The sequence below is a fragment of the Danio rerio genome, chromosome 4 (genome assembly GCF_052040795.2).
Source record: "Danio rerio strain M-AB ecotype USA chromosome 4, GRCz13ab, whole genome shotgun sequence".
NCBI lineage: Eukaryota > Metazoa > Chordata > Actinopteri > Cypriniformes > Danionidae > Danio > Danio rerio.
In genome coordinates, this window is record NC_141024.2 from 76,890,375 (window position 1) to 76,915,280 (window position 24,906).

General features: G+C 41.5%; 3 protein-coding genes across 12 annotated transcripts in view; 1 reads left to right on the forward strand and 2 right to left on the reverse strand.

The window, feature by feature from the left end:
* Positions 1-24,906, reverse strand: part of LOC148682569 (uncharacterized) — a 1,090,975-nt gene that overhangs the window by 960,170 nt on the left and 105,899 nt on the right. The window lies entirely within an intron of this gene.
* si:dkey-61p9.7 overlaps positions 1-24,906 on the reverse strand; it is an 88,805-nt gene that overhangs the window by 54,675 nt on the left and 9,224 nt on the right. The window lies entirely within an intron of this gene.
* fasn2 (fatty acid synthase 2) lies at positions 4,948-24,656 on the forward strand. Of its 3 annotated transcripts, XM_087245500.1 has the most exons (8): positions 4,950-4,984; positions 5,212-5,310; positions 11,823-11,915; positions 12,000-12,153; positions 12,282-12,442; positions 13,340-13,546; positions 18,337-18,518; positions 18,601-24,656. In XM_087245500.1, the coding sequence occupies exons 3-8, from the start codon at positions 11,858-11,860 to the stop codon at positions 24,157-24,159; spliced, it is 6,321 nt and encodes a 2,106-aa protein (XP_087101626.1). In that variant the 5' UTR covers positions 4,950-4,984; positions 5,212-5,310; positions 11,823-11,857; the 3' UTR covers positions 24,160-24,656. The 3 variants fall into 3 exon arrangements, with proteins under 3 accessions (XP_087101625.1, XP_087101626.1, NP_001041530.1); XM_087245499.1 differs by having other exon boundaries at positions 4,948-5,310; NM_001048065.1 differs by lacking the exons at positions 4,950-4,984; positions 5,212-5,310 and having other exon boundaries at positions 11,861-11,915; positions 18,601-24,159.

Here is a 24,906-nt window from a genome sequence, read left to right on the forward strand (position 1 = left end):
CAGTCGACTGTAACATTTAACTTTTTCCTAACACTGATAAATGATAATTGATGGCAAGGCTACGTGAAGCGTGACAAATAGTCTAACTGTGGGTTAGCTTGCATGTGTGGCCATAGTGTGACGTCTTTACCCAGAATTCATTCATTCATTTTCTTGTCAGCTTAGTCCCTTTACTAATCTGGGGTCGCCACAGCGGAATGAACTGCCAACTTATCCAGCATATTTTCTTTTTACACAGCGTATGGGCTTCCAGCCGCAACCCATCACTGGGAAACATCCATACACACTCATTCACACACACACACACACACTCATACACTACAGACAATTGAGCCTACTCAATTCACCTGTACCACATGTTTTTGGACTTGTGGGGGAAACCAGAGCACCCAGAGGAAACCTACGCCAGCACGATGAGAACATGCAAACTCCACACTGAACCACCAACTGACCTGGCCGAAGCTGGAACCACTTCCCCATGTGCTCCTTCGTTATATTTCCCGCCGTTTCCTTATGTTCATTACTTCCACCTGTGTCTCACCCCTGTATATCATCATGTTCTGTGTACTTATAGTGCTGTGTGTTTCCTTCAGTCTCGTTCTGGTATTCAGTGGTGCTTTGTCGTCACCCCATGTCGGTCCTGTGTCTCCTGTGTTATCAATGTCCTTATAAGGGAGTGTTTTTAAAAAGTGTTTAATAAATCCTGCAATCCTTTTGCCTTCCTGAGTGAGGCAAGGGGTTACAATTTGAAATAAAATAGAAATAAATGAGGAGAATAAAACATCATTTAAAGCACTCGTTTGGCGCTGAAGCCATGATCCGTCTGCCCTCATGTAAACGGTATCGTTGCATAACCTGCATTGAAAAAATCAATAATAGCGAAACTGTGCATATTATCATTACTCTAATAAGTATATTACTGCATTTAGTCTGTAACTCAGGCAGTAATGCGAAGTAATAAACAAGTAACCCAAATGAAAGGAACAAGAGGGACCAAAATCAGTCAACAGGTCTAGTGCCCCTGCTATGGGATTAAAATGCCCCCCTCAGTTATGACAAGAGTGCAGGTGTTACCTCCAGAGACGGGGAGATCTGTCATGAAGTCTACTAGCTGTGACCAGGGGCGATCCAGAATTGACAGCGGTACAAGTTTTCTGCTGGGGAGACGACAAGGAGTTTTAGCCACAGCACAATCCCTGCACCCCTGTATCATGACTCTAAACTAGAAATGAAACAGTGACCCCCCCCCCAATCTATCAATCCTCAACGTAACGCATAGTGACCACACTAAAGGAAACGCCTAGGTTAAGCCTTGTTCCCTGATGCTGAGCTCTGGTTTGACTCTCTTAAACACATAAGCAGATTCCACTCAGCAATGTTCATTTGTCTTTGTAACACAAACTCAGAGTAATTGTCCTCCTGAGAGGAATCTTCCTAATCTTTTGGTCACCAATAAAACATTCTGTAGGGAACAAGGGTCACAAAGAGAGCATCTTCATGGTCAACAATGCTGTTGATCAGGGTGTCTGACACGAAGGCCATGCTCGTTTAGTGCTGTTTTTATGTTCTGCATTTTGTCCTTACATCAGGTCATATTGCACGTGTATGGCAGCAAACATTTGTTAAACATTTCCTTTCCTGGTTGATACTGGGCTTTAACTTCAGCGTCCTCAAAGATTTCCTGAATTTTTCAAACATTCAAGACTTAAGAATAAACTACCAGCCATGGCTCTCTATGGACTGTAAGTGTCTTCTTGTAGACGTAGACTAATGCAGTAATAATAATAACAATAATAATAATAGTAATGAAACTAATTTTGCTGGCTTTTTGAGAGCTAATTTATTTTTTTTTTTGGGTCAAATTTAATACAAGGAGTAAATAGTTGTGTAATCTAAAAGCTTACATTGTTCCATTCTCTGTGGTGATTAATTTTGATTGCAGATATACCGCTTTGTGTATTCTTTAGTCAAAATGTTATCCTCACTGTGCCATTAAATATCTATAAACAGCTCCATCAACAGATGGAGAACATCGCGATCTGCACTTTCATTTAGATTAAACTCATGTGGTGGTCATTTCATTTCATTTTCTTGTCGGCTTAGTCCCTTTATTAATCTGAGGTCGCCACAGCGGAACAGCACATTTTTACACAGCGGATGCCCTTCCAGCCGCAACCCATCTCTGGGAAACATTCACACACACACTCATACACTATGGACAATTTAGCCTACCCAGTTCACCTGTAGCGCATGTGTTTGGACTGTGGGGGAAACCGGAGTGCCCGGAGGAAACCCACACAAAGGCAGGGAGAACATGCAAACTCCACACAGACACGCCAACTGAGCCGAGGTTCGAACCAGCAACCCAGCGACCTTCTTGCTGTGAGGCAACAGCACTACCTACTGCGCCACTGCTTCGCCCGTGGTCATTTCAGTGTGGCATTATTCTGAACAGAAATGCTTCATTCAAATGTTTGGTCTCATTTGTAGTGTCTTCAACTATTGTACTGAGATTCACTATAATATTTTAGTGCAATACTGTTCATTTAATCACACAGAACTCACTGTCTACATACACTACATGTTTTGACATGGAGTCAATCATGCTATTGACAACAATCCCCATCATAATCCCCCGTTAAACCTAAATATACAAAGAGTCAGATATGAAGATTGTTAGTTTCCTTGCTGAAGTTCATGTCTAATCTATTTATTGTCAACTCAAAGGGATCTTTAGTGAAACATCAACACAATAATAAAAACTAGTAAACAATTTCGACCCCTGACATGAAGAGAAAGCTGAGATTTACAGTGTTATAAAAGTAAATCGTCACACATTATTTCCTTGTTTTGACATTTTATGTTTTCACTGGAATCACTAAAAGTTCAGTCGTGCTACTAAAATCACACGAGGACTGAGGAGGCAAAGATTAAACTCTGTCTCGAGTAGAGGAAAGCAGACACTGCTCATCCGCTGGTCAACAGCATCCTGACAGTGATCATGGTGGAGATCAGCATGTGGAGAGGATTTTCAGCATCAGGAGCGGGGAGATTAATGATGAATGCAGCACATCTCATATATGTTCATCTGTCTGTTCATTAATTATTTCTTTTTTATAGTCTCCTCCTGTCTGCTCTCCTGTGCCAGTTCATCGTCTTGTCCTCTCTTGTCTTGTCCAGTGTTTCTCCGCCAGCCCAGTCCAAGTTTGTGTTCATCTTTTGGTAATGTTTCCCCCTCTGGGTTGTTTTTGTTGCCTTTTGTTTTATTGTGTGATAAATAAACTCATGTTTTGTCCTGTATTTGAGTCCTCGCTCCTTCACCACCTTAACTTGCTTCAAAATTCGCTGTTGGGTTAAATCATTGCTATTGAAATCCTCAATAAACTGATTCAAGCGAAATGCTGACACCACTTCACTTCACTTAAGTTATCTGCTTTACAGAAGATTTGCGCTTCCGTTGTCTGCAGTTTGTTGCGATGTGTTTGGTTCAAGGTAGACACTCATCTATTTGCTTACTATTTTCTTAATTCAAGTGTCTTGTCGGTTCACTGAACTTACCAGAAGTGTGCTGATGATCTCTTCCTGGACAGCTAATTATTATTGAATAGTGGACAGTTTTTTGTGTGCATCAGTACAATATTGAATAGCACAGCATGGCACTGTGTGTCTGTGCAGCCTAACTGCGTCTGGAAATACTGATTTGCATTCTGAACTTTCAGATTTTCCAGCTAGTTGGACATTAGGTGTTGGTAGAACATAATGAAGAGATGTTTCCTTCATACCCCGTCTCATATATTTGAAAACGAGTGTCACCCGGAAACTGCAGTATTTTCTGCTCACGTTTTCTCAAGAGGCAGAGAGGTTAATCAGTGTCCTTATTGAACCTTTTTCATGCAGTTATTTTTTGACCAAGATTAAGTATTTTTCCCAAAAGGACAATTTAAAACATTTCCTTATACACCTCTCGACTTTCATCTGCATTTATAATCAACTTTTATCACTTCTGTAGTATATGTCTATAATCATGAGTGCAATGCAGAGTTAATTATGAACTGATCTGTGTTCAGTGCCAGAAAAAAGTGAAGAAAAAAAACAAAAAAATAATATTATACAAATTATCCCATGTAATATTTGCCCAAGGATAGAGGGTAAATGAAATGGAATATTTTAATTTTAATTTATATTGATATAAAATAGATTTATTAGTTTTGAACTTCTTCAAAACTACTTCAAGACCATTTTAATGAGCAGGATTTGTAATTAGAGTCTGCAGGTCATGCAGTTTTAAAGACATTACACTAGACTAGTCTTAAGGTTTATTCTTGTATAGTCTGAAAAATATGATTGTTCTCGTTCTATCAAACACAGGAGTCTGCTTTTCTGGTCAGTTCCAGCATTGTGCATTAGAGACTGCCACACCTGTCACATGCATGAGCTAAAACTCCTCTTAACCCAAAGAGCACCAGGGCTTATGCATACAGCCAAGCAGCAGCCTGTACATTAACAGTGCACTCAGGAGACTTGTTTAACCCTCCTGTCGTGTTCACATCACACCCCTTACTTTAGTGTTCCCGGTCTAAATAGACCGGTCTGTATTAACTGCTCTTATATTAGCACAACAATCCTTTTGCTCCAGCAAATTTTAATTTAACGTTCTTTAGCTGTAAACAAAATCTCAAAGAAGAGTTTTACATGAATTTACAGAATTAGACATCAAATAACTGCAATAAAAATAGGCGCTGAAAATATATTACAAAATGAATAACAGATGGCAGAAACCAAAATATTTAGTTTCATTACTAATAGACAGCTCGCTAAAATAACTATCACAGGGTCTGGCCAAAGAAATTGACATTTTAATCATCTTATTGATTTAATTAACCAGCAAAGCACAAACGAAATGCTGTCCTTTCCTGTGTTCTGAGATCCAATTTTCCTCCTTCAAGTGTACTAATATAGGGAATAGTGACTGAGGGTATACACGGTGAGCATGTACACAGGACTAGCACTAGTTATACTTTGCTCATTTTTTAGATGATCATCACTAAGATATCATAAGGCAATCAGATGTAAAACACAATATTTATGAAGTTGTAAATCACGAACACGACTAGAAGGTTAAAACAATGAAACAATAAAGTGTGTCATGATCAAATGAGGATGTGTTGAAAAAAGATCAGTTATGGTTTCCTTGTGCTTGTCAATCATCAGCTCTTGCGGATCCTCCTCCTGAAGGAGCCCAATAAATACGGGTCAGACTCCTGAGAATCATCTCAAGAAGACAAGACAAGACTCCACATGAGCTTTCAGGCAAGTCTGAATATTTGACTATCTGTGTCTTCTTTACACTCTGAACTGTTGCTTTCCAGAAAAAAAACAACCACTGGAATAAGTGGAGAACTACTTTACTGAAGGGGCAAAAGGACTTGATTTCTGAAATATGTAACAAAACCTAGATTTTAAAAGTGTGAGTTGGTTAAAATGGAATTTATTTATTGAAAAAACTGAAGTATTTATATAAATATTTAGATGGCACAGTTGACTAAGAGCAAAGCTTATCTAAAGTCAGTTTACTTTGTAAATAAATCTTAATTTTAGTGTCACAAGACATCGGATGAGAAATTGTGGTGCCACTATAATTTATTGTACAATTTATGCTATTAGCAAACCATTAACTAAGAGTACTAGCTAAATAAATGCCTAATTGGTTGCTTATTGATACACTCTAAAAACTGCTGGGTTGAAAACAACCCAATTTGGGTTGTTTTGGTAACCCAGCGCTGGGTAAAAAAGGGACAAACCCAACGCTGGGTTACTTTAACCCAGCAAGTTGGGTTACAAGTTTAACCCAGCATGCTGGGTTGTGATTTTAACCCAACTATTAGTTAAAAATTACTACACTGCTGGGTTGAATGTAACCCAAAATGGGTCAGAAATTTAATCTAGAAACTGATGATTAAAATCACTAAAATAAAAACAATTCTACAGCAATACATAGTTGTTCAGTAATGGAATTTTATTTATGACAAAAGATAAAATGTGTCCAAATGAATTTGAGATTTTTCCCATCTGCACCTCAGCATTAACCCTTTGACTACCTGCTCTACTAAATGGTTGACCATGTTTTTACTGTTTTAAATAATGACTGTTAAAGTCATAAGAAAAAAGATGATTTAGTGTTCAAAATATTTCTTTTAAACATATACATACATACATATATATATATATATATATATATATATATATATATATATATATATATATATATATATATATATATATATGTATATATATATATATATATATATATATATATTATTTATTTATTTTTTCTTTAATTGGTCTTACACATAATTTTTCAGATTTTTCATAATTCTGGTACTTTTACCATAAACATACATATCAATCATTTGGTAGAGTTTGATATTTTAGAAATTATAACATGTGTTAAAATGTACTGATTGTGTTCAATAGCGACATTAGCAGTTGAGAAATGCAATCCAATTTTTTTTCTTGAAAGGGTAGTTAAAGGGTTAAGACGATTTCTATGAAAATTTATCAAACTGTATCACAGAAACACTGACTAAAGTTCAGTAACAATGCATCAGACTGAAATCAGACAAATTACCTTAAGAAAATGCATTTTTGAAATACATTCAAAAACATTTGCATCATTTATAAATCAGGAATCATCAGTAAGGCAATTGCAATGTTATTGCAGAGTAGAGAAAAACAATAGTATAAGGAAGTAATAATGAAAATGCATCTAAATGACTGAAGTCAGAAAGTAATTTGAGCACAAACATCAACATATTCTCATATAAATCATCAACTGCAATGCAGAAAAAAATATGTGAAAGTAATAATGAAAAGGCATCAAACAGCTTGAAAAAACAAAACAAACAATAAAAACTAAGAAAATACAAATTTTACATTAGGAAAAAATAAGAAAACATTTTATAACTTTCCCTTTAACAATTATGTGCCAACATCAATATATGAGATATAAAGCAATCATCAGTAAGGATGATCAAGTTCAATGTAAATGCAGTTTTGAAGAAAAAACAGATATAAAAGTTAAAATGAAACCTGAGGATGGAAGCATTTTAAAACAAATTTGAAATAGGAAAACTTTTTTTAACTTTTACTCGAACAATCATGTGCAAACATCAATCCTGAGATATAAAAGAGTCTGTAAGAAACATTAGTTGCAATGTAACTGCAGTGTAGAGTGTCTTAAAAAAATATCTAGTCTATTATTATGTGCCGTCATCATAGCAAAGAGAAAAGAAATCAGTTATTAGAAATGAGTTATTAAAACTATTCTTTAGAAATGGGTGTCATGGTGGCACAGTGGGTAGTATGATTGCCTCACAGCAACAAGGTCGGTGGTTTAAGCCTCAGCTGGGTCAGTTGGTGTTTCTGTGTGGAGTTTGCATGTTTTCCCCGTGTTCGTGTGGGTTTTCTCTGGGTGCTCCTTTTCCCCCACAATCCAAAGTACAAGTTAAAGAACACAGAATCCAAGGAAGCAGTGAGGTCACAGTATTAATGATTACTGTTTGTCAGCAAAAATTAATGCTAGCAGAACCCTTACTGCTAGTGTCTCCTCCCCAGGATGTCCATAAACCAACAGTCTGCCACACCAGGGAACACTGCTTGGGGTAGTTCACACCAAAGATGTAGAATGCTTTATAGCAAACGTCCACTTTAGCAAGTAATGTACTTTGCAATAATAAATAGCACAGCACGTGAGCAAAGGCTTGAAAGAAGTGGTGGTCTCCAAGGATGAGAACATGAGGAAACTCAATAGATTCTTGAATTCAATGGATGAAGATACTCAGCAATATTGGTCCCAATCTGAAAAAATAAATAGAATTAAGATTTATTAAAAACTCAAAAGTGTAAAAGTTAAATATCTTTAGAGTTAACTTTAGAACACCTAAAATACCTTTAGAAGCAATTAAGGCCATAACACACCAAGCTATCAGCCAGTGTTGGCATTAGTTAACCACTGACCATGGCACCATGCTGCAGTTTTTTGGCCCGAGTGAAGATGACAATGCAACAACAGGTTTGCCTAAGGAACTTTTTTTAATAAGTAATAGTAAGGCAAGATGAGCATTTGAAATTATTAAATATTTAAATGTGTTTTCTTAATGAGAATAGATAAGACCCTTCTTCCTGAGATGGGACTGTTTGCAACCGTATTTGTATCATTTGAAGCCGCATTTAAATTTTCTTTAAAAACTTCAAAAATGAGGCACAATCTCAGTCCAAGATGAATAAAATTGCTGAAATATTTTCCTAAAAAAAAAATCTTTCTGACTGAAGAAAGAATGACATGAACATCTTGGGTGACAAGGGGGTGAGTACATTATGTGTGAATCTTTTGTTGGAAGTGGACTTCTCCTTTAATGAAAATAATTGGCTTACAGGCCATTTAGAGTTTGTTGCATTCACTATCTATATAAAGCATCTTATGACTAAAAATTTGAGAAACCATAGCTGTGACCAAATCACAACTTTCACAAAACCGTCATCTTTTTATGTTTTATGCAGCAGATGCCCTTTCAACTGCAACCCATCACACTCTCATTTACACACACACTATGGACAATGCAGCTTACCCAATTCAGCTACACCGCATGTCATTGGACTGTGAAGGGGAAACCCATCCAAGGCTCAAACCAGCGACCATCTTGCTGTGAGGCGACAGCACTACCCACTGCGCCCCCATGCCACCCTAATAACAAACATAAAAATAACATTTTCATTGTTAATAAAATAACTAAGACAATCATTATGCATTAAATGCATCATTATGCATCGAGAAACCTTTAATTGAATCCTTACCCTCTGAATTGTATTCAAATTGACCTAAAAACGAGGAAAGGTTCGCTCCTGTGCTAAAAATAAAACAAGAGAATGTCACTGGTTGCATGAACAGCAGATTTTTAAAAATAACCAGACAAAGACAAATTGGCATTAGAGTTCAATCTCTCAGTTTAAAGTGTTGAAGTGGCTAATGATTACTAGGGCTGCCCCCTAATAATTGAATAACCATTAGTCAACTAAAAATTTATTATTCATTCATTCATTTTCTTTTCAGCTTTGTCGCTTTATTAATCTGGGGTAACCACAATGGAATGAACCACCAACATATCCAGCATAAGTTTTATGCAGCAGATGCCTTTTTAGCTGCAACCCATCACTGGGAAACAAATACTCATTCACACACATACACCATTGACAATTTAGTCTACTTAATTCACCTTTACCACGTCTTTGGAAACCGGGGCACCTGGAGGAAACCCACGCAAACACGGGGAGAACATGCAAACTCCACACAGAAACGCCTATTGACCCAGCCAAGGATCGATCAAGTGACCTTGTTGCTATGAGGCGAATGTGCTACCCACTAGTTGCAGAAAAAAAGTCCACACTGGCAAAGTCAATGTATGCTGCATGAATCCGCTGTGTAAAAAATATGCTGGATAAGTTGGCGGTTCATTCCGCTGTGGCGACCCCAGATTAATAAAGGGACTGAGTCAAAAAGAAAATGAATTAATGAATAAATGGTTTATTAATAAATCTGTAATTATTCAACTAATGCTTCAAATGAACATCACAAGTCAACCAGACAAATGTTTAGACAAGGGCAGCCCTAATGATTACAATGAACCAAGTAAAATATTATTACATACCTTCAAATGTGGGGATTAACTCCTCAAGATTGCATTCTTTTAGTTTGATTTTCACGCAATTATCCATCTGAAAAAGAATAACAGATAAAAGCGTTTAAGCAAAATTAAGTAAAAAAAGATCATGTTAGCCAAAAGTCACTATATCACAAAAATACTCCTAAATGATAATAATTATCCAGGGTGTCACATAAAACGGTGGTCAAACTTTTTCTTTTTGCAGTCGAAGATGATTAGGTTGGAATTAGCCTTAGCTCAGACATTTCCGTTAGCATGAAACGACCCTTACATACAGGATTAATTAAAGATAGCTCAAATCACGTCTAGAATGTAAAATGCTCATAGTAAATTAATAACATTTGCTATTCAATGTACAGATGTACAGCTAAACAAAATGTACATGCAGAGCAGGACAATTATTGTATATATTTTGATTAAAAAAAAACATTGTTAGAAGCTGAATTCAACACTTATACATCAAAGTATTGTCACAAAAATCCATGAACAAACTTAAGAAATACAAGAGTAAAAATACTACTTACTGCTTTACAGTTAACACCCCAGAAAGATCACAAATCACAGTAACGTTACTTACTGTCATCACCTAGCCAACATAAAAATCTGTGTCATTCAAAAGGCATTTTATTACAATAAAAAGCTCCTAAATTATCCTAGGTGTTGTGTTTATAAAGTGGTCATCAAACATGCTTCACGTTAGTTTCATTAGTTACCTTATACTTTTCGAGCTCCTTCCGATGCCATGCGCGCTTTCCCGTCCACCGATCAACAGGCTGGGCGTGAGGCGGAGCAGCAGGTCGGGCGTGAGGCGAGCACAGGTCAGGCGTTAGGCGGAGCAACAGCTCGGGCGTTAGGCGGAGCAACAGGTCGCCGTTAGGCGGAGAAACAGGTCCGGAGAAACAGGTCGCCGTTAGGCGGAGAAACAGGTCCGGAGAAACAGGTCGCTCGTCAGGCGGACTCGGAGCAACAGTTCGGCCATAAGGCGAGCACAGGTCGGCGGTGAAGTGGAGCAGCAGGTCAGTGTGAGGCGGAGCAACAAGTCGGCCGTCAGGCGGAGAAACAGAAAAAAAAGCGCGTGTATATTATACTAAGTAAACTAAGTGTGTTATTTCTTATGAAAATTGTTAAATACACACTAAATAACTTACGTCTCACACAGAATTTCACTCGCTTCCCCTCAAAGACAGTGCAAAGAAAATGGCGGTTTCTCACGTTGATGTCCCTGCATGTTGACGTGACGTGCGTGCTCTCTTTCACGTCCGCGTTCCCAACCCAGCACTGCTGGGTTATAGATAAAGATCGATTTTCAACCCAAATTGGGTTGAATCAACCCAATTTTGTTACCCAGCAGTCTCAACCCAGCATTTGGGTTAAAAAACCAACCCAGCGTTTTTTAGAGTGTAGTCTGGTGTTAGTTCAGGATATTAGGGATGCAGAATAAAATCATACTCAAGTACTAAAAAACTGTTCATATCTTAATAAAAAGGCAGGTAGTAAGACACTAGTTAATCGTGTGAATTTTTATAAACTAAAACGTTGCAGAAATGGTTGCAATGGATCCTCCCTGTTATTGCTAAAAAAGACCAAATCAAAGCTTTCCCTAATCTTTACAGTTATTATTTTGTGCAGAAATAGAAACCACAATCCAAAATACAATAGAAAATCATACAATAATGTTGGTTATTAAGAAGTGTGTGATAAAATATATAGATTCTTATGAATTTTAATTATATATATGCATAAGTTTTACTATAAATGAATTATAGAAACACAACGGAGGCAAAGTAAGAGCCCTGCTCATGTTTCCCTTTACCTTCACAGCTCAGAAAAGCCACAGTTGTAAAGTTAGGAGGATGCTGACGTGTCTTTTCTGCAGTGCATGCACAACAAGCATGCTTCATCTCACATGCTATCTACAGTCTCCTGTGTGTGAAGCCCTTCACACATTTTCAAAAACACATTTGATTTCTGTTTATTATTCGAAGTTCAAGTCAAGTTATTTTCTTACTTTAATCAAGCGAGTCACGCGTCCTCCATCTGATGATTGTTTTGTATTATTACAGTTGTTTTATTCGCCTCCATGTTTGCTTTTCCCATCACCAGATCCTGTAAATGTATCAGCACACAGAGTTTGAGACATGATGGATGACGATACAGAAATTGCTATTGTTGGTGTTGGGTGTCATTTCCCCGGAGGTGATTATGAACAGTTTGCAGTGTTTCACTATGCCTCATGTTATGATTTTGGACTGCATTCTTATTGTATATGTTCTGTTTCAGGTGAGGGACTTGAAAACTTTTGGCGTGTCCTGCTCGAGGGGAAGAACTGTGCTGTTCAGATACCGAATGACAGGTTTAACCTCTCTCAGTGGTACGATCCAGAGGAGAGTAAAGCGGGAAAGACCTACACAGCAAAGGCAGCACTCATTGACGGGTAAAGCTCAGTGGTCATTCATTCTGCTTGTCATCATTATACTTCTCAATATTCAGTTAAATCTGTCTGGTACATCAGTAGTACACAATCCCTGTGGCTCCCCATGACTGACCTTATATTCTCTGCAGATTAAATGCGTTTGACCACAAGTTCTTTGGCATCACTGAGGCGGAATCCCTCTCCATGGACCCTCAGCACAAACTCTTGCTGCAGTGCACCTACAGGGCACTAGAGGATGCTGGGATACCCATGGAAAAGGCCAGTGGAACACGAACAGGAGTATATTTGGGTAACAGAAACTAAAATTAATACAATTATTACGATTGATGTTTGGGTTAACACGTATGTGTGGTCAGTTATTAATCTCAGTGGATTCATATACGCATGTATTTGTTATGGCATGAAGAAACAAGTTAGTTAATAAGCTAATCGGGCGTTTCTAGAACACACACACAAACTTCCAGCCACTACCGCACATTGCGCATGTCTCCTCAATTTAAACACACCTAACCCTACCTCAGTAGTACTAATGCGAAATCCACACACGGGGCTCAGTCAACACAATCTCACAGCAGTTCGTAACTTTTTGATTTAGTGGCTAATTCATTTCAATTCGTACGATCTAATTCATAGTTTTGTACGATTAGCTCATCACCCAATGACCGTGGGGGTTAGGGGTGGGGTTGGGTGCCATGCCTCCTTTTTAAAATCGTACAAATTCGCCACTAAACTGACAAAACGTAAAATATTTATGTTTCCTCGTGAGATCAGGCTGGGCTAAGTAGGTATGTTAAATTAATGTAATGTTACAACACAATTATTTAGTGGTGTATAAAGTTACTTGCTAACTTAGTAACTTAGCGCTTTGTTATGTCACAACTAGGCTATATTGTAGGCTATGTTCTATGTTGCGTTTGGACAGGGGTAACAAACTCACTTCAGTTCTTCAACATAATTGCCTGTAGGTTCCATAACAGCCTGAAGTACTGAATTAATTGGATGAAGTGTGTTTATTTAGGGTTACAGTAAAACTGTGCAGAGCTGTGGCCCTCCAGAAGGTTGACACCCGTGCCCAGGGATCTAAAAAGCATGTGTCTGTTAAAAGAGACATCTAGAATGTGCAGTGCTGGGCGCTCCAAGAACAAGGTTAGAACAACAGAGCTAAACTTTTGTGTTTGGTTTTCAGGGTTGATGAACAGAGACTTTGAGCTGGCAACCGTGAGGAATAATCCAAAGCATATCAGCCACACCACTGGCACTGGGGTTGCTATGAGCATAGCTGCCAACCGCATCTCATACATATTCAACTTCACCGGCCCCTCCGTGGCCATCGACTGTGCCTGCTCATCATCCCTCGTCGCCCTTCACTTTGCTTGTCAAGCCATAAAGCAAGGTAATCCTCACACAAATGTACCGTGTGAACAACATGGCTATTCATTTTTGCTATTTGTATTCTAAAGGAAGCTCGCTTTGTATTCTGTCTACCAAAGTCACAATATTGAGTAATGCATAAATAAGGAATGGTAAGAATTTTGGCTACTTCAGTTCACAAGTCATACTCATTTAGTATTGATTTCTTGCTGTCCACAAAGGAGTCTGATTATATAATATGATTATAGACGTTACTATGGAGACTGAATGTACACATTAAGTGTGAGAGGCTCTATTTAGTCATTTATTTAATCATGATGAATTGAAAATAACATTTAACATGGCATGCACCACCACTAAAAAACGTTTACCTTTAAAAAGTTTAAACCCTATAACTATATTGCGATTAACTGGAACTTTTATTTATTTATATTGTATTTATTCAAATAATGTCTATCATTGTTGCAATATTATTGCAACCTGCAGTTAAACGTGACTTGTGTAGTATAACAATCATCTGATTTGTGTATATAACGCTCTGGTTACTAGAGTAACCCTTGGGGAACAGAAATGCTATAAGTGGATTTTAATCTAAGTATGGGGATTTCGTTTTAGAAAGCCAAATCGTCTGAAAAAGTATATAACGGGCCAATGAAATGCCAAATGAGTTGGCAGTGTAAGCTTGCGCAAGTGTGGCTTATTGCAATTAACTCCGCATATAAGCACAGGGAAGCAAGGAAATGCCATCCTTTTAAGCTGAAGAGACTGATACTTACAGCTAAGAAACAATCATTATGGCGATGCTAAATAGCATTTCCACTCCCCTCTTCAGGTAACGAGGGTTACTTTAGAAACCAGAGCGTTCCCTTTGGATGGGGAACTTCAATGCTATCAGTGGATTAAATCCATGAATGGGGAAATGTCTGGAGAACGCCATAATGACTGCACCTTACCTTCGCCTCTGATGAGAGGATAGCCAGGCATAGCGTGAGCGCTCCTGCATCATGAGAGGTGTGGCCCTCCAACGTGGTCCCTGGCCCTTATCCCACTTCAAAAGAAGTTTTATGGATGTAGATATATTTTTTGGGAGTCGCAAGCATCCAGATAATTCTAGGAAAATATGACAGTACGTTGGGAAAGCGTGCAGTCCCGATAGGGAGGATGCTGTGGAGGCCACCTGCTACCCAATGGGGAGATATGATGGCAAAATATATGCCCTGAGAAGGGGGAGTACGCATATAATAAGATGGTTAGCTTTGAGGGAAGACACGGGTCCGCCCGTGAGGGGGGACAGCACAGTGGCTGAATAAGCATATGGGATCGCCTAGTGGGGATCACGCATAGCGGGCACCTATACCCAAAACGCGGGCTGACCAGCGAGCAGACCTACAACGTAGTGGGCCAGCAGGTGACTCCTCCGCTGAGTCAGTGCTAGGGGCCTCGGAGGAATCTGCAGGGCTCACTAAACGGGGAACTTTACTGACAGATGAAAAAGCGCACGTATCTCCGTGTTAGGGAGAATGGCGCAGCAAGCGTGTTTCAACACTTTAACTGAGTTGTTTCCTCAATCACCAAGGGTTACCTAATACCCTTGAGGAAACCGGCTCCACTAGCAGATTGTAAATACATAGGCGAACTCAAGGAGGGAGCTCTAGCCCGAGTGACGGTATTAACCACCGCAATCGGTAGGTTACCTAAGTAACCAGAGGGGTGCAACCAGCAAAAGCTGTTCCTCGTCCTCCCTGACCTTGCACAGTAACTGCGCGAGCAGGCTCACTGGGGGAAACGCATATTTGTGCATGCCCCGAGGCCAGCTGTGGGCCAGTCCATCCGTGCCGAGAGCACTCGGTCAGGGAAAAGAACAATTGGCAATGAGCATTCTCAGGGGAAGCAAACAGATCGATCTGGGCTTCCCCGAATCGTGCCCATATTAGCTGAACAGACTCGGGGTGGAGTCTCCATTCTCCGGGACGTAAAGGCTGCCGTGAGAGCGCATCGGCTGCAGGGTTGAGCTTGCCTGGAATGTGAATGGCACACAGCAATTTCAGCCATGGATGACTCCTTAGTAGCAGACGGTGGGCAAGCTGAGACATGCAGCGAAAGCGAATACCCCCAATGCGGCTGATATACGCCACTCCCGCCGTGCTGTCCATCCTGACCAGCACATGCTGCTGCTCCAACACCGGAAAAAAAAAAAAAAAACGGTGGAGAGCGAGGAACACTGCCAACAACTCCAGGCGATTGATATGCCAATGCAACTGGGTTCCTTTCCACAGGCCCGAAGCTGCATGCCCGCAGCACACAGCCCCCCAGTCTGTGCTGGAAGCATCTGTTGAAACAACAACATGACTGGATGCCTTTCTAGAGGCACTCCGGCCTGTAGGAACGAGGGGTCGTTCCAAGGGCTGAGGGTGCGGCGACACCGCGCAGTAACAGAGACTTGGTGTGTGCCCACATGCCATGCGCGTCTGGGGACTCGTTCGTGAAGCCAGTGCTGGACTGGTCTCATATGGACTAATCCGAGCAGCGTGACAGCAGATGCAGATGCGGTATGCCCCAGGAGCCTCTGAAATAATTTCAGTGGGACCACTATTTTGCTGTTGAGCTCTCTCAGACAGTTCAGCATCAGCTGAGAGCGCTCTCCGGAGAGGCGTGCTGTCATGGTGACCAAGTCCAGCTCCAGCCCGAGAAAAGAGATCCTCTGCACGGGGGCGAGTTTGCTCTTTTCTTGGTTGACCTGAAGCTCCAACAGGTGGAGGTGCCAGTGCACCTTGTCTCTGTCCATAATCAATTGCTCCCGAGAGTGGGCTAAAATCAGCCAGTCGTCGAGATAATTGAGTATGCAAATGCCCGCGAGCCAAAGGGGTGCTAAGGCACCCTCCGAGAGTTTGGTAAAGACCCGCGGAAACAGAGAGAGCCCGAAGGGGAGGAATTTGTATTGCCAAGCTTGACCTTCGAATGCAAACCCCAGAAAGTGACGGTGGAGAGGAAGAAATCTTGACCATCGTAGGATGCGCTTCTGCGTGAGCATTCTAAACGGCAGCTTGTGCAGGCAGCGGTTCAAAACGAGCAGATCTAGGATTGGCTGTGACCCACCGCTGTTTTTGGGCATGATGAAGTGTGGGCTGTAAAACCCACTCTCCATCTTGGCTGGAAGGACTGGCTCGATTGCATCCTTCACCAGGAGGACAGAAATCTCCTCTCGCAAGACAGGGGCGGACAGTGGGATGACCCTGGTGAAATACACACCCGTGAACTTGGGGGGCCATTTCGTGAACTGAATCGCATAGCCTAGTCTGATTGTGTGTATGAGCCACCGCAAAGGGCTGGCAGTCGTCAACCAGGCAGGCAGCGCTCTTGCTAATGGACTCATTGCTACGATCTCTAAAGCACCAGCAGTGGGAAAGCGCAGCGTGGGTGTACTGATCCGGGAAGCGCGAGGGTCCCGCGGAAGAGCTGGAGGCGAGAGATTTGCTCTCACTCCGCACCCAAACTCCAGAGGGGAGGCTCGAGGGGTGGGAGAAAAGAGACCGTCCTCCCAGCGCTCGTGAGCCATTGGCAAAATGCACAGAACCTGCGAGCTAGAAGCATAGCATCTCAGACTGGCAGATTTCGGGCGTCACATCCGGGGAAGTAGAGAAGTGCTCTTTCATTGATGTTTTCATGGCAGTGAAAAGTGCCTTTGGAAATGGGGTCTGCCCCTCCAGGGATATTACCCATCAAATTAAACTGCTCTTTCACCGCCTTAAATTCCTGGGTGAATTCACCGTCTGTGTCGCCGAACAGGCCAGCCTGGGATATGGGGGAGTCAAGAAAGCGGACTATGTCGACTTTGCGCATATCAGCCAGATTTAGCCAGAGGTGGCGCTCCTGGACCACTAATGTGAACATCGTCCTACCCAACACACACGCAGTGGACTTAGTGGTCCGTAGCGCGTAGTCGTTTGCGGTGTGAAGCTCGTGAAGCAGGCTTGGGTTGGACCCACCCTTGTGCAGCCGGAGCAGTACCTGTGTTTGGGAGCACTGGTAGGTGGCCATAGCGTGCATGGCGGAAGCAGCCTGGCCCGCAGCCTTGTAAGCTCTGGCTCCGCACTTGACCTGAGGAATCGCTTTATACCCCCTGGCCGCTCCTCCGTCAAGAGTGGTGAGGGCGGAGGAACAAGCAGCACGATCAAAGAAAGGTACCCTCCAAGATTGTGTGAGCCTACTGTGCACCTCCGGGAAGAAGGGGACGATAGGCTTTAAAGGCTTAGCCCTCTGGTCCTCTACATAGCACTCATCTAGTTGGGAAGTGAAATCCTGAAAAGGAAGTGCTGCACCACTGTGTTGCTCCTTTTGTGAAATTTGCAACTTCATATGCACCACTCTAGAGGACCGGACTCAAAGAACGCCAGGCAAGGCAGAAACCCAGCTCGACCATCTGCTGCTGCATGTACACACTCTGGACCGGGAGACTGCTCTCGTTCGCTAGAAATCGCTGGATATCAGCAGGAGGAACCCTCATCGACTCTCTCGGAAGGCTGTAACAGTCTCTGAAGCGAAACGGATGGCGTTTCCTTGCTTCCCTGTGCTTATATGTGGAGTTGATTGCAATAAGGCACACATGCACAAGCTTACGCTGCCAACTCATTTGGCATTTCATTGGCCCGTTATATACTCTTTCAGACAATTGGCTTTCTGAAACGAAATCCCCATACATGGATTAAAATCCACTAATAGCATTGAAGTTCCCCATCCGAAGGGGAACAGCACCTTTTAGTATAATGATCTATAGCTTCTGTAATGTGTCTTTGTCTATATTGTGCTCAACAGGAGACTGTGATATGTCTGTGTGTGGAGGTGTGAGTTGTATCTTGGAGCCAGCCCTTTTTGTGGCTCTCTCAAAGGCAAAAATGATCTCCCCTGATGGAACAAGTAAACCTTTTAGCAGCAAAGCAGATGGATATGGAAGAGGTGAAGGATGCGGGGTCGTCCTACTAAAGCCTCTCAAAAGAGTATGTTGATAGCAAAACAACAATATTGTCCTACATGATAACCTACTGCAAGAAACATTAATGTGTTGTCTGTTTTTGACAGGCTCTCGAAGATCACGACCACATTTGGGGAGTAATCGGCAAAACTGCAGTAAACCAAGACGGCCACAGTGTTAGCCCAATCACCAAACCGTCCATGGTACAGCAGGAGGAGCTACTCAGAAAAATCTACTCAACAGAGGCTGACCTGTGTAGTGTCCAGTACATTGAGGCTCATGGTACTGGAACTCCAGTGGGAGATCCAGTAGAAGCAGGTAGCATGTCAAAAGTCATTGCTAAAGAAAGATCTCAGAAGTCAGGGCCCCTCATCATTGGTTCTGTGAAGAGCAACATCGGACACACAGAATCTGCTGCAGGTGTTGCTGGCCTCATAAAGGTTCTTTTGATGATGCAGCATGAAACTATTGTGCCATCATTATTCTACTCCAAAGAAAACTCCAGCATAGACTTGAAATCTCTCAATATGAATATCCCCACCAGAGTACAAAAATGGATCAGTAACAACAGGGCAGGGAGGATTGCAGGAATCAATAACTTTGGGTTTGGTGGAACAAATGCACACGCAATAGTCAAACAATATGTGCAGTCAAAAAAGCCCAAATCTCAGCCCATCAGCAAATCCTGTCAGTATTTTGTGGTGTCTGCTGCCTCTGAGAAATCCATGAGAAATATCATTAGAGACACAGCAGATCAGATCGGTGCAGGGAAAATTTCAGATCTACAGTCTTTACTGTACACATCTGCATGTAGAAGAAGTCACCTGAAACACAAATACAGGAACGCTTTTCAAACATCGTCATTAGCAGATCTGCAAGACAAACTCACCGCTGCTGTGGACAAAAGGCTAGTACTGTCAAAGACAGACTCCAGGGTAGTTTTTGTGTTTTGTGGAAATGGAGTCACATACCAGGGCATGTGCCAGCAGCTCCTAAAACACGAGACAGTTTTCAGAGAGGAAATCGTGAAGATTGAAACTTTGCTAAAAATCTACAGAAGACAAAATCTGATAGAGATGCTGGAAGGTAGATCTGAAATGAGTAAAGATTTGTCTGATCCACAGCTCGTCCAGCCTCTTCTGTTTGCCATTCAGGTTGCGGTTTTCAAACTTCTGAAACACTGGGGAATCAGTCCTGATGCTGTTCTTGGCCACTCTATTGGAGAGGTCGCGGCAGCTCATTGCTCTGGTTTGTTGTCACTTGAAGATGCAGTGAAAGTCATACACTATCGTAGTTCTTTACAAAGCACTGTGACAGGGGGAAAGATGCTGGTCGTCAGTAATATGGCTGTTTCTGAGATCTTGAACATGCTTCCATCTCATTCAGGAAGAGTCTGTCTCGCTGCCTACAACAGCCCTCAGTCATGCACTCTCTCAGGGGATGCAGCTGAAATTGACAGCTTGCATCAGAAATTGAGCAGCTCTACCAATGGGAAAGATTTGTTCCTCCGCATTTTGGATGTACCTGCAGCATACCACAGTCACATGATGGATCCCATAGTATCTCGAGTGAAAGAGGATATAGGCTCATTGCAGACATGTGACTTGGAGATGGAGTTGTTCTCAACAGTGACAGGTGTTAGTTCATGTTCCACAGATTTTATTACTGGTGAATATTGGGCAAGAAATATCAGACAAGCAGTGGAATTTGAACAAGCGGTCAAGTCTGCAACTAAAAACAAAAGGAATGTGATATTTGTTGAAATTGGCCCAAGGCGATCTTTGCAGAGGTACATCACCGAGACTTTGGGGAAAGACATCGCTGTGGTTCCTGCAGTACAGCCTGATAAAGATCATGAGACGATGCTTGCAGTTGTTTCTAAATTGTTTGAGCTTGGGGCCAACATAAACTGGGATCTGTTCTACAAAGGTTGGGAGGCTGAACCAATACCATTCCCTCGTTACCAGTTTGATGATGTGAAAAGAGAAGTGTTTGCTTCGGATTTGCAGTTGACTGGTACAACTCGGAACCATCCAGTGGTTACACAAATGAGTACAGACAGTTCAGTATTCAGCTGTGATTTGTCATCTGAATCAGTGGCCTTCTTGCAGGATCACAAGCACAATGGAGTTGCCATCATCCCTGGAGCATTTTATACCGAGTTGGGTTTGGCAACTTTCATGGAATATGCAAAACCCAAGGTCCCACTAAGTTCCCTGCAACTCAGCATAACATTCCAGAGTCCACTGACTTTCACTCAGAATGCCCCACATATAAAAGTTCAGCTTGAAAATTTGGCAGATAGCATGCATAACTTCAAAATACACTCAACTTCTGCTGTCTATGCATTTGGCTCTGTAGAAGTACAACCAGGAAGGAGGCCTGAAGAACAGTTCATTTCATTAGACTCTATTTCTAGAAGATGCACATTGCACATGACTTCTGAAGAATTCTACAAGCAACTAAGTCAAACAGGATTCCAGTATGGGTCCGTCTTCAGGAATAAGGCAGATGTTTATTGTGGTGAAGAATTCAGAGAGGCATTGTCTGTTGTGAAGGTCCCAAAGGAATTGCTCCATCAATTACACGACTATCACCTTCACCCTGTGGTCTTGGATTACTTCATGCAACTTGCTCCTGTAACTTTAGGAAATGACCAATCAGCAAGGCCCCAGTTTCCTGCACAAATAGCAAGCCTGACTGTGTTTGAACCACTGCAAGAGGAGCTGGTTGTGTATCTCAGAGCTGTAGATGTGGGAGATGATGGGTTTGAAATTTGTGGCTGCTTGGCCAACAAACAAGGTAGGGTGTTGGTTGAAATCAAGCATGTGAAGATCAAAATGATAGGAAGTCGTTCTGAAGTGGTCAAGGAGTACTTCTTTCATAACAGTTTTGATATAATCTCTGAAGATGACATGTTGGACACACAGATTAAGGCACTGGTCTTTTCTGACCAGCTTGGAATATTTAAAGCTTTGCAGCAGCATTTGGACTCGAGATCTAGATGTGTATCTTTTTCAGACAGCAGCACACTGTTAGAAGGTGGGGTTGAAACTCTTTTGTCAAAACTAGCAATTTCAAGTGTAAAGAAAAATTTCCAGGAAATTCTGTTCATGTGGAGTGATGCAGACCTAACCACACTGGAATCTGAAAAGGTCCTGGAAAGCATGGCAGGATGCTGTGAGATGTTCAGAAAGACTGTCAGATACCTCAAAGCACTTCAGTTCCCAGGGGTTATCAGAGTCATAACCTATAGATCCTCTGAGAGCATAGTGGACTCCATAAATCCTGGATATGTTTTGACAGGCATGACAAGAGCATGTGCAGCTGAGTTGCAAGAGCTTTCCTTCCAGCTGATTGACATGGGCTCGGGCACTTCTGAAGACATCAAAGCTTTGGTTCAGGTTCTCAGATCCTACCCCTGTCACAAATATCCAGAGCTAGTAGTGAAAGAGGGCAACATTCTCCAGCCTGAAATCACCCACACACCTTTGCCAAGTATGGCAAGCCCTTTGCAAAAGGTCCACATGTTAGATGAAGAACTCTTCATCTTGCAAACGTCAGACCCATATGCGATGAGAAATTTGTCAGCAACTGAAATGGAAAATTCCATTCAACCAATTCAGGGAAAACATGTTGAGCTTCACCTCAATAAAATCTGTGTTCATTCATCAGACTACTTTCCAGTCAGCATGTCTGACCTGAGTTATGGTCATACGTTGTATTGGAACAAGCACACATCTCAACACCATAACCTCTTAGCCCTTGACTACAGTGGCACAGTCACAGCTGTGGGCAAAGATGTCAGCAAGTTTAAAGTCGGTGATCACGTTGTGTCTTGTTACCCTGTGTCTGCCACATCTAAAGTAGTTATCCCAGCAGCTGTTTGCTGCAAAGCAAAAAGGCTTTCATTCCTCAATGACATCCCCTGTGTGTCTTACATGGTTCTGGCTTGGGAGATCTTGCATAAAGCTCTACCCAAGATCAAAGTGCAAAGAAAACTGGGCATTTTTTCCACAGTTCCCGATTCAGCTTTGATTAATGTCTTACTTGCTATAGCAAACAGATCAGGTTGGAATGTCAAAGTCTGCACACAGACTGATCAGCTGTCTTGTGATTTTAGTGAGGTTGTGGGAGCTGTGTTTCTACCCCCTTATAATCTAGTGACTGCTGAAGTAGCTAGCCGTATAAAAGGCATCAACGACATTGTGTTTGTCTGTGACAATCAGACAGAGGTCCCCCTGAATTCGGCAACATTCAGAAGTACAAATGAGGAGGTCCACTTTCATTTCGTCTTTATGTCCCAAGTACTGCAGAAATGGTCTCTTCAGACACAAATGCCCAAAATCTACCGTTGGCAGAAATCTATGCATTTGAACAGAAAGTCCATGTCTCTGGATACAACAGCTGTTCAAAGAGCGAATTCCCAACACATTGATCTTCTGTCTGTGAAGGAATCTGATTCCTACTTCACATGCCAGATCCTACCCATTATAATCTTGAACAGTGAAGACAAGAACCAGCTGTCTGAGATCCCAGTGATCCCCAAAAACAATCTGTTCAAGAAAAAATCAGTGTACATTGTCACAGGAGGTCTAACAGGCTTGGGCTTTGAGACTGTAAAGTTCATTGCTCAGAAAGGGGGAGAGCACATCGTCATTCTGTCTAGACGTAATCCGAACCCAGAGATGCAGCAAGAAATAAGTCAGCTCAGTAGCCGCTGCGGTTCTGTAATTAAGTCTCTGCCATGTGATGTTTCTGTATCTGAGCAGGTGGATCAGACAATTGCCAAGGTTAAAAAACTTTTTCCATCCAGTCCCATCAAAGGTGTGTTTCACAGTGCCGTTGTCTTGCATGATGGGCTGATTGAACGTCTTGACAAATCTCTGTACGAGAAAGTAATGAGGCCCAAAGTCAATGGAGTGATTAACCTCCATCGTGCCACCATTCAGTGCAATCTGGATTATTTTGTGTGCTATTCTTCCATCTCTGCCTTCATGGGCAATGCCTCACAAACAAATTATGCTGCGGCTAATACATTCATGGACACTTTCTGTCAGTACCGCAGAAACATTGGGCTTGCTGGGCAGTCCATTAACTGGGGGGCGTTGAATCTTGGTCTTCTGTTGGACAAAGTCCATTTTCAAAGATTTCTGGAGGCCAAAGGAATCTTGCTATTGGAGGTCCCAGAGATCCACGAAAGCCTCGAGCAGTGCCTTTTGATCAACAAACCTCAACAGGTTGTATGCCGGTTCAGTTTTAAAAACAGCTGGAACAGTGTTCTCAGTCAAAACAAATCACTGAACGCACGCTTGTTCAAAATAGCAAAAGAAGCCTTCATTAGAGCTGGGGTGAACCCATCTAGACCCGAGCAACCCATGACATCCTCCTCCCCTCATGATTATCTGAGGTTCTTGATTAGTGAAACAGCAGGGGTTGAGAAGGATGAGCTGAGTGATGATGTTCACTTGTTTGAACTCGGCATAGACTCGATGTTGGCCATGACACTGCAGAATCATATCTTTTCTTACAGAGGCGTGAACATTCCTCTGGTCACTCTGCTGGATCCAAATAGCACACTGTCGACGATCACCAAAATCCTGGAGGAGAACGGTGTAGATGAATACCAGAGTGCATCATATGAGAGCACTTCCACATACTTGTAAAGGTGATTTCGATCTCTTCCAAGCAGTTATGCTGGTGGTGTTTTAAAAAGAAAACTTTAACATCAAATTTAGCATCATTAACATTCAGACTATGGTCTTAAATTTGTTTATCACTAGGTGAGTTTACATGACAAATCTGTGTCTTTGGGGATTTTTCAAGTATGGATAAACTATTGTGAAATTAACCACTGTTGTGGCTAAAACTTTTCATTTTACGTTAAATAACAGTAAATCTGCACATTTTGTAGTTGAGAATGATATTCTAGGCCTACATCTGCGCGATTACTTTTAACAGCATGATGGATCTGTAAATCTGTGATGGTAATTTGCATGTTAAATTAATATTCTGGGTTCGTCTACTTGTTTGTATGCATAAACCATTGTTATTGGTATTTTTTTTATGCATAAAGCAGATTCAGATGAAGGGCGTGTGTGTGTGTTCTTCATACTGTGTGTGACCTGTACATTTGAATAAATATATACAAGCTTCTTTTGGAGATTTGCCATTTTTTAATTGTCTGAATAATCACCTCATGCAAGCACAACTTCATGGGAGCTTTAGCAAAATGGACGGGTTTGTTAAGCATATTTGCATTTTTTTGTGTGTGTGCAATTTAAAGTGTAATGGAAACACACCTACTGTTCAAAGCTGTATGTGTGGCACGTGCTCATACACCTATACTTTCCTAACCAAAATTAACATGATCAGTTTGAGTCGCTAAAGAGTTCATAGTATATTGTGTTAGC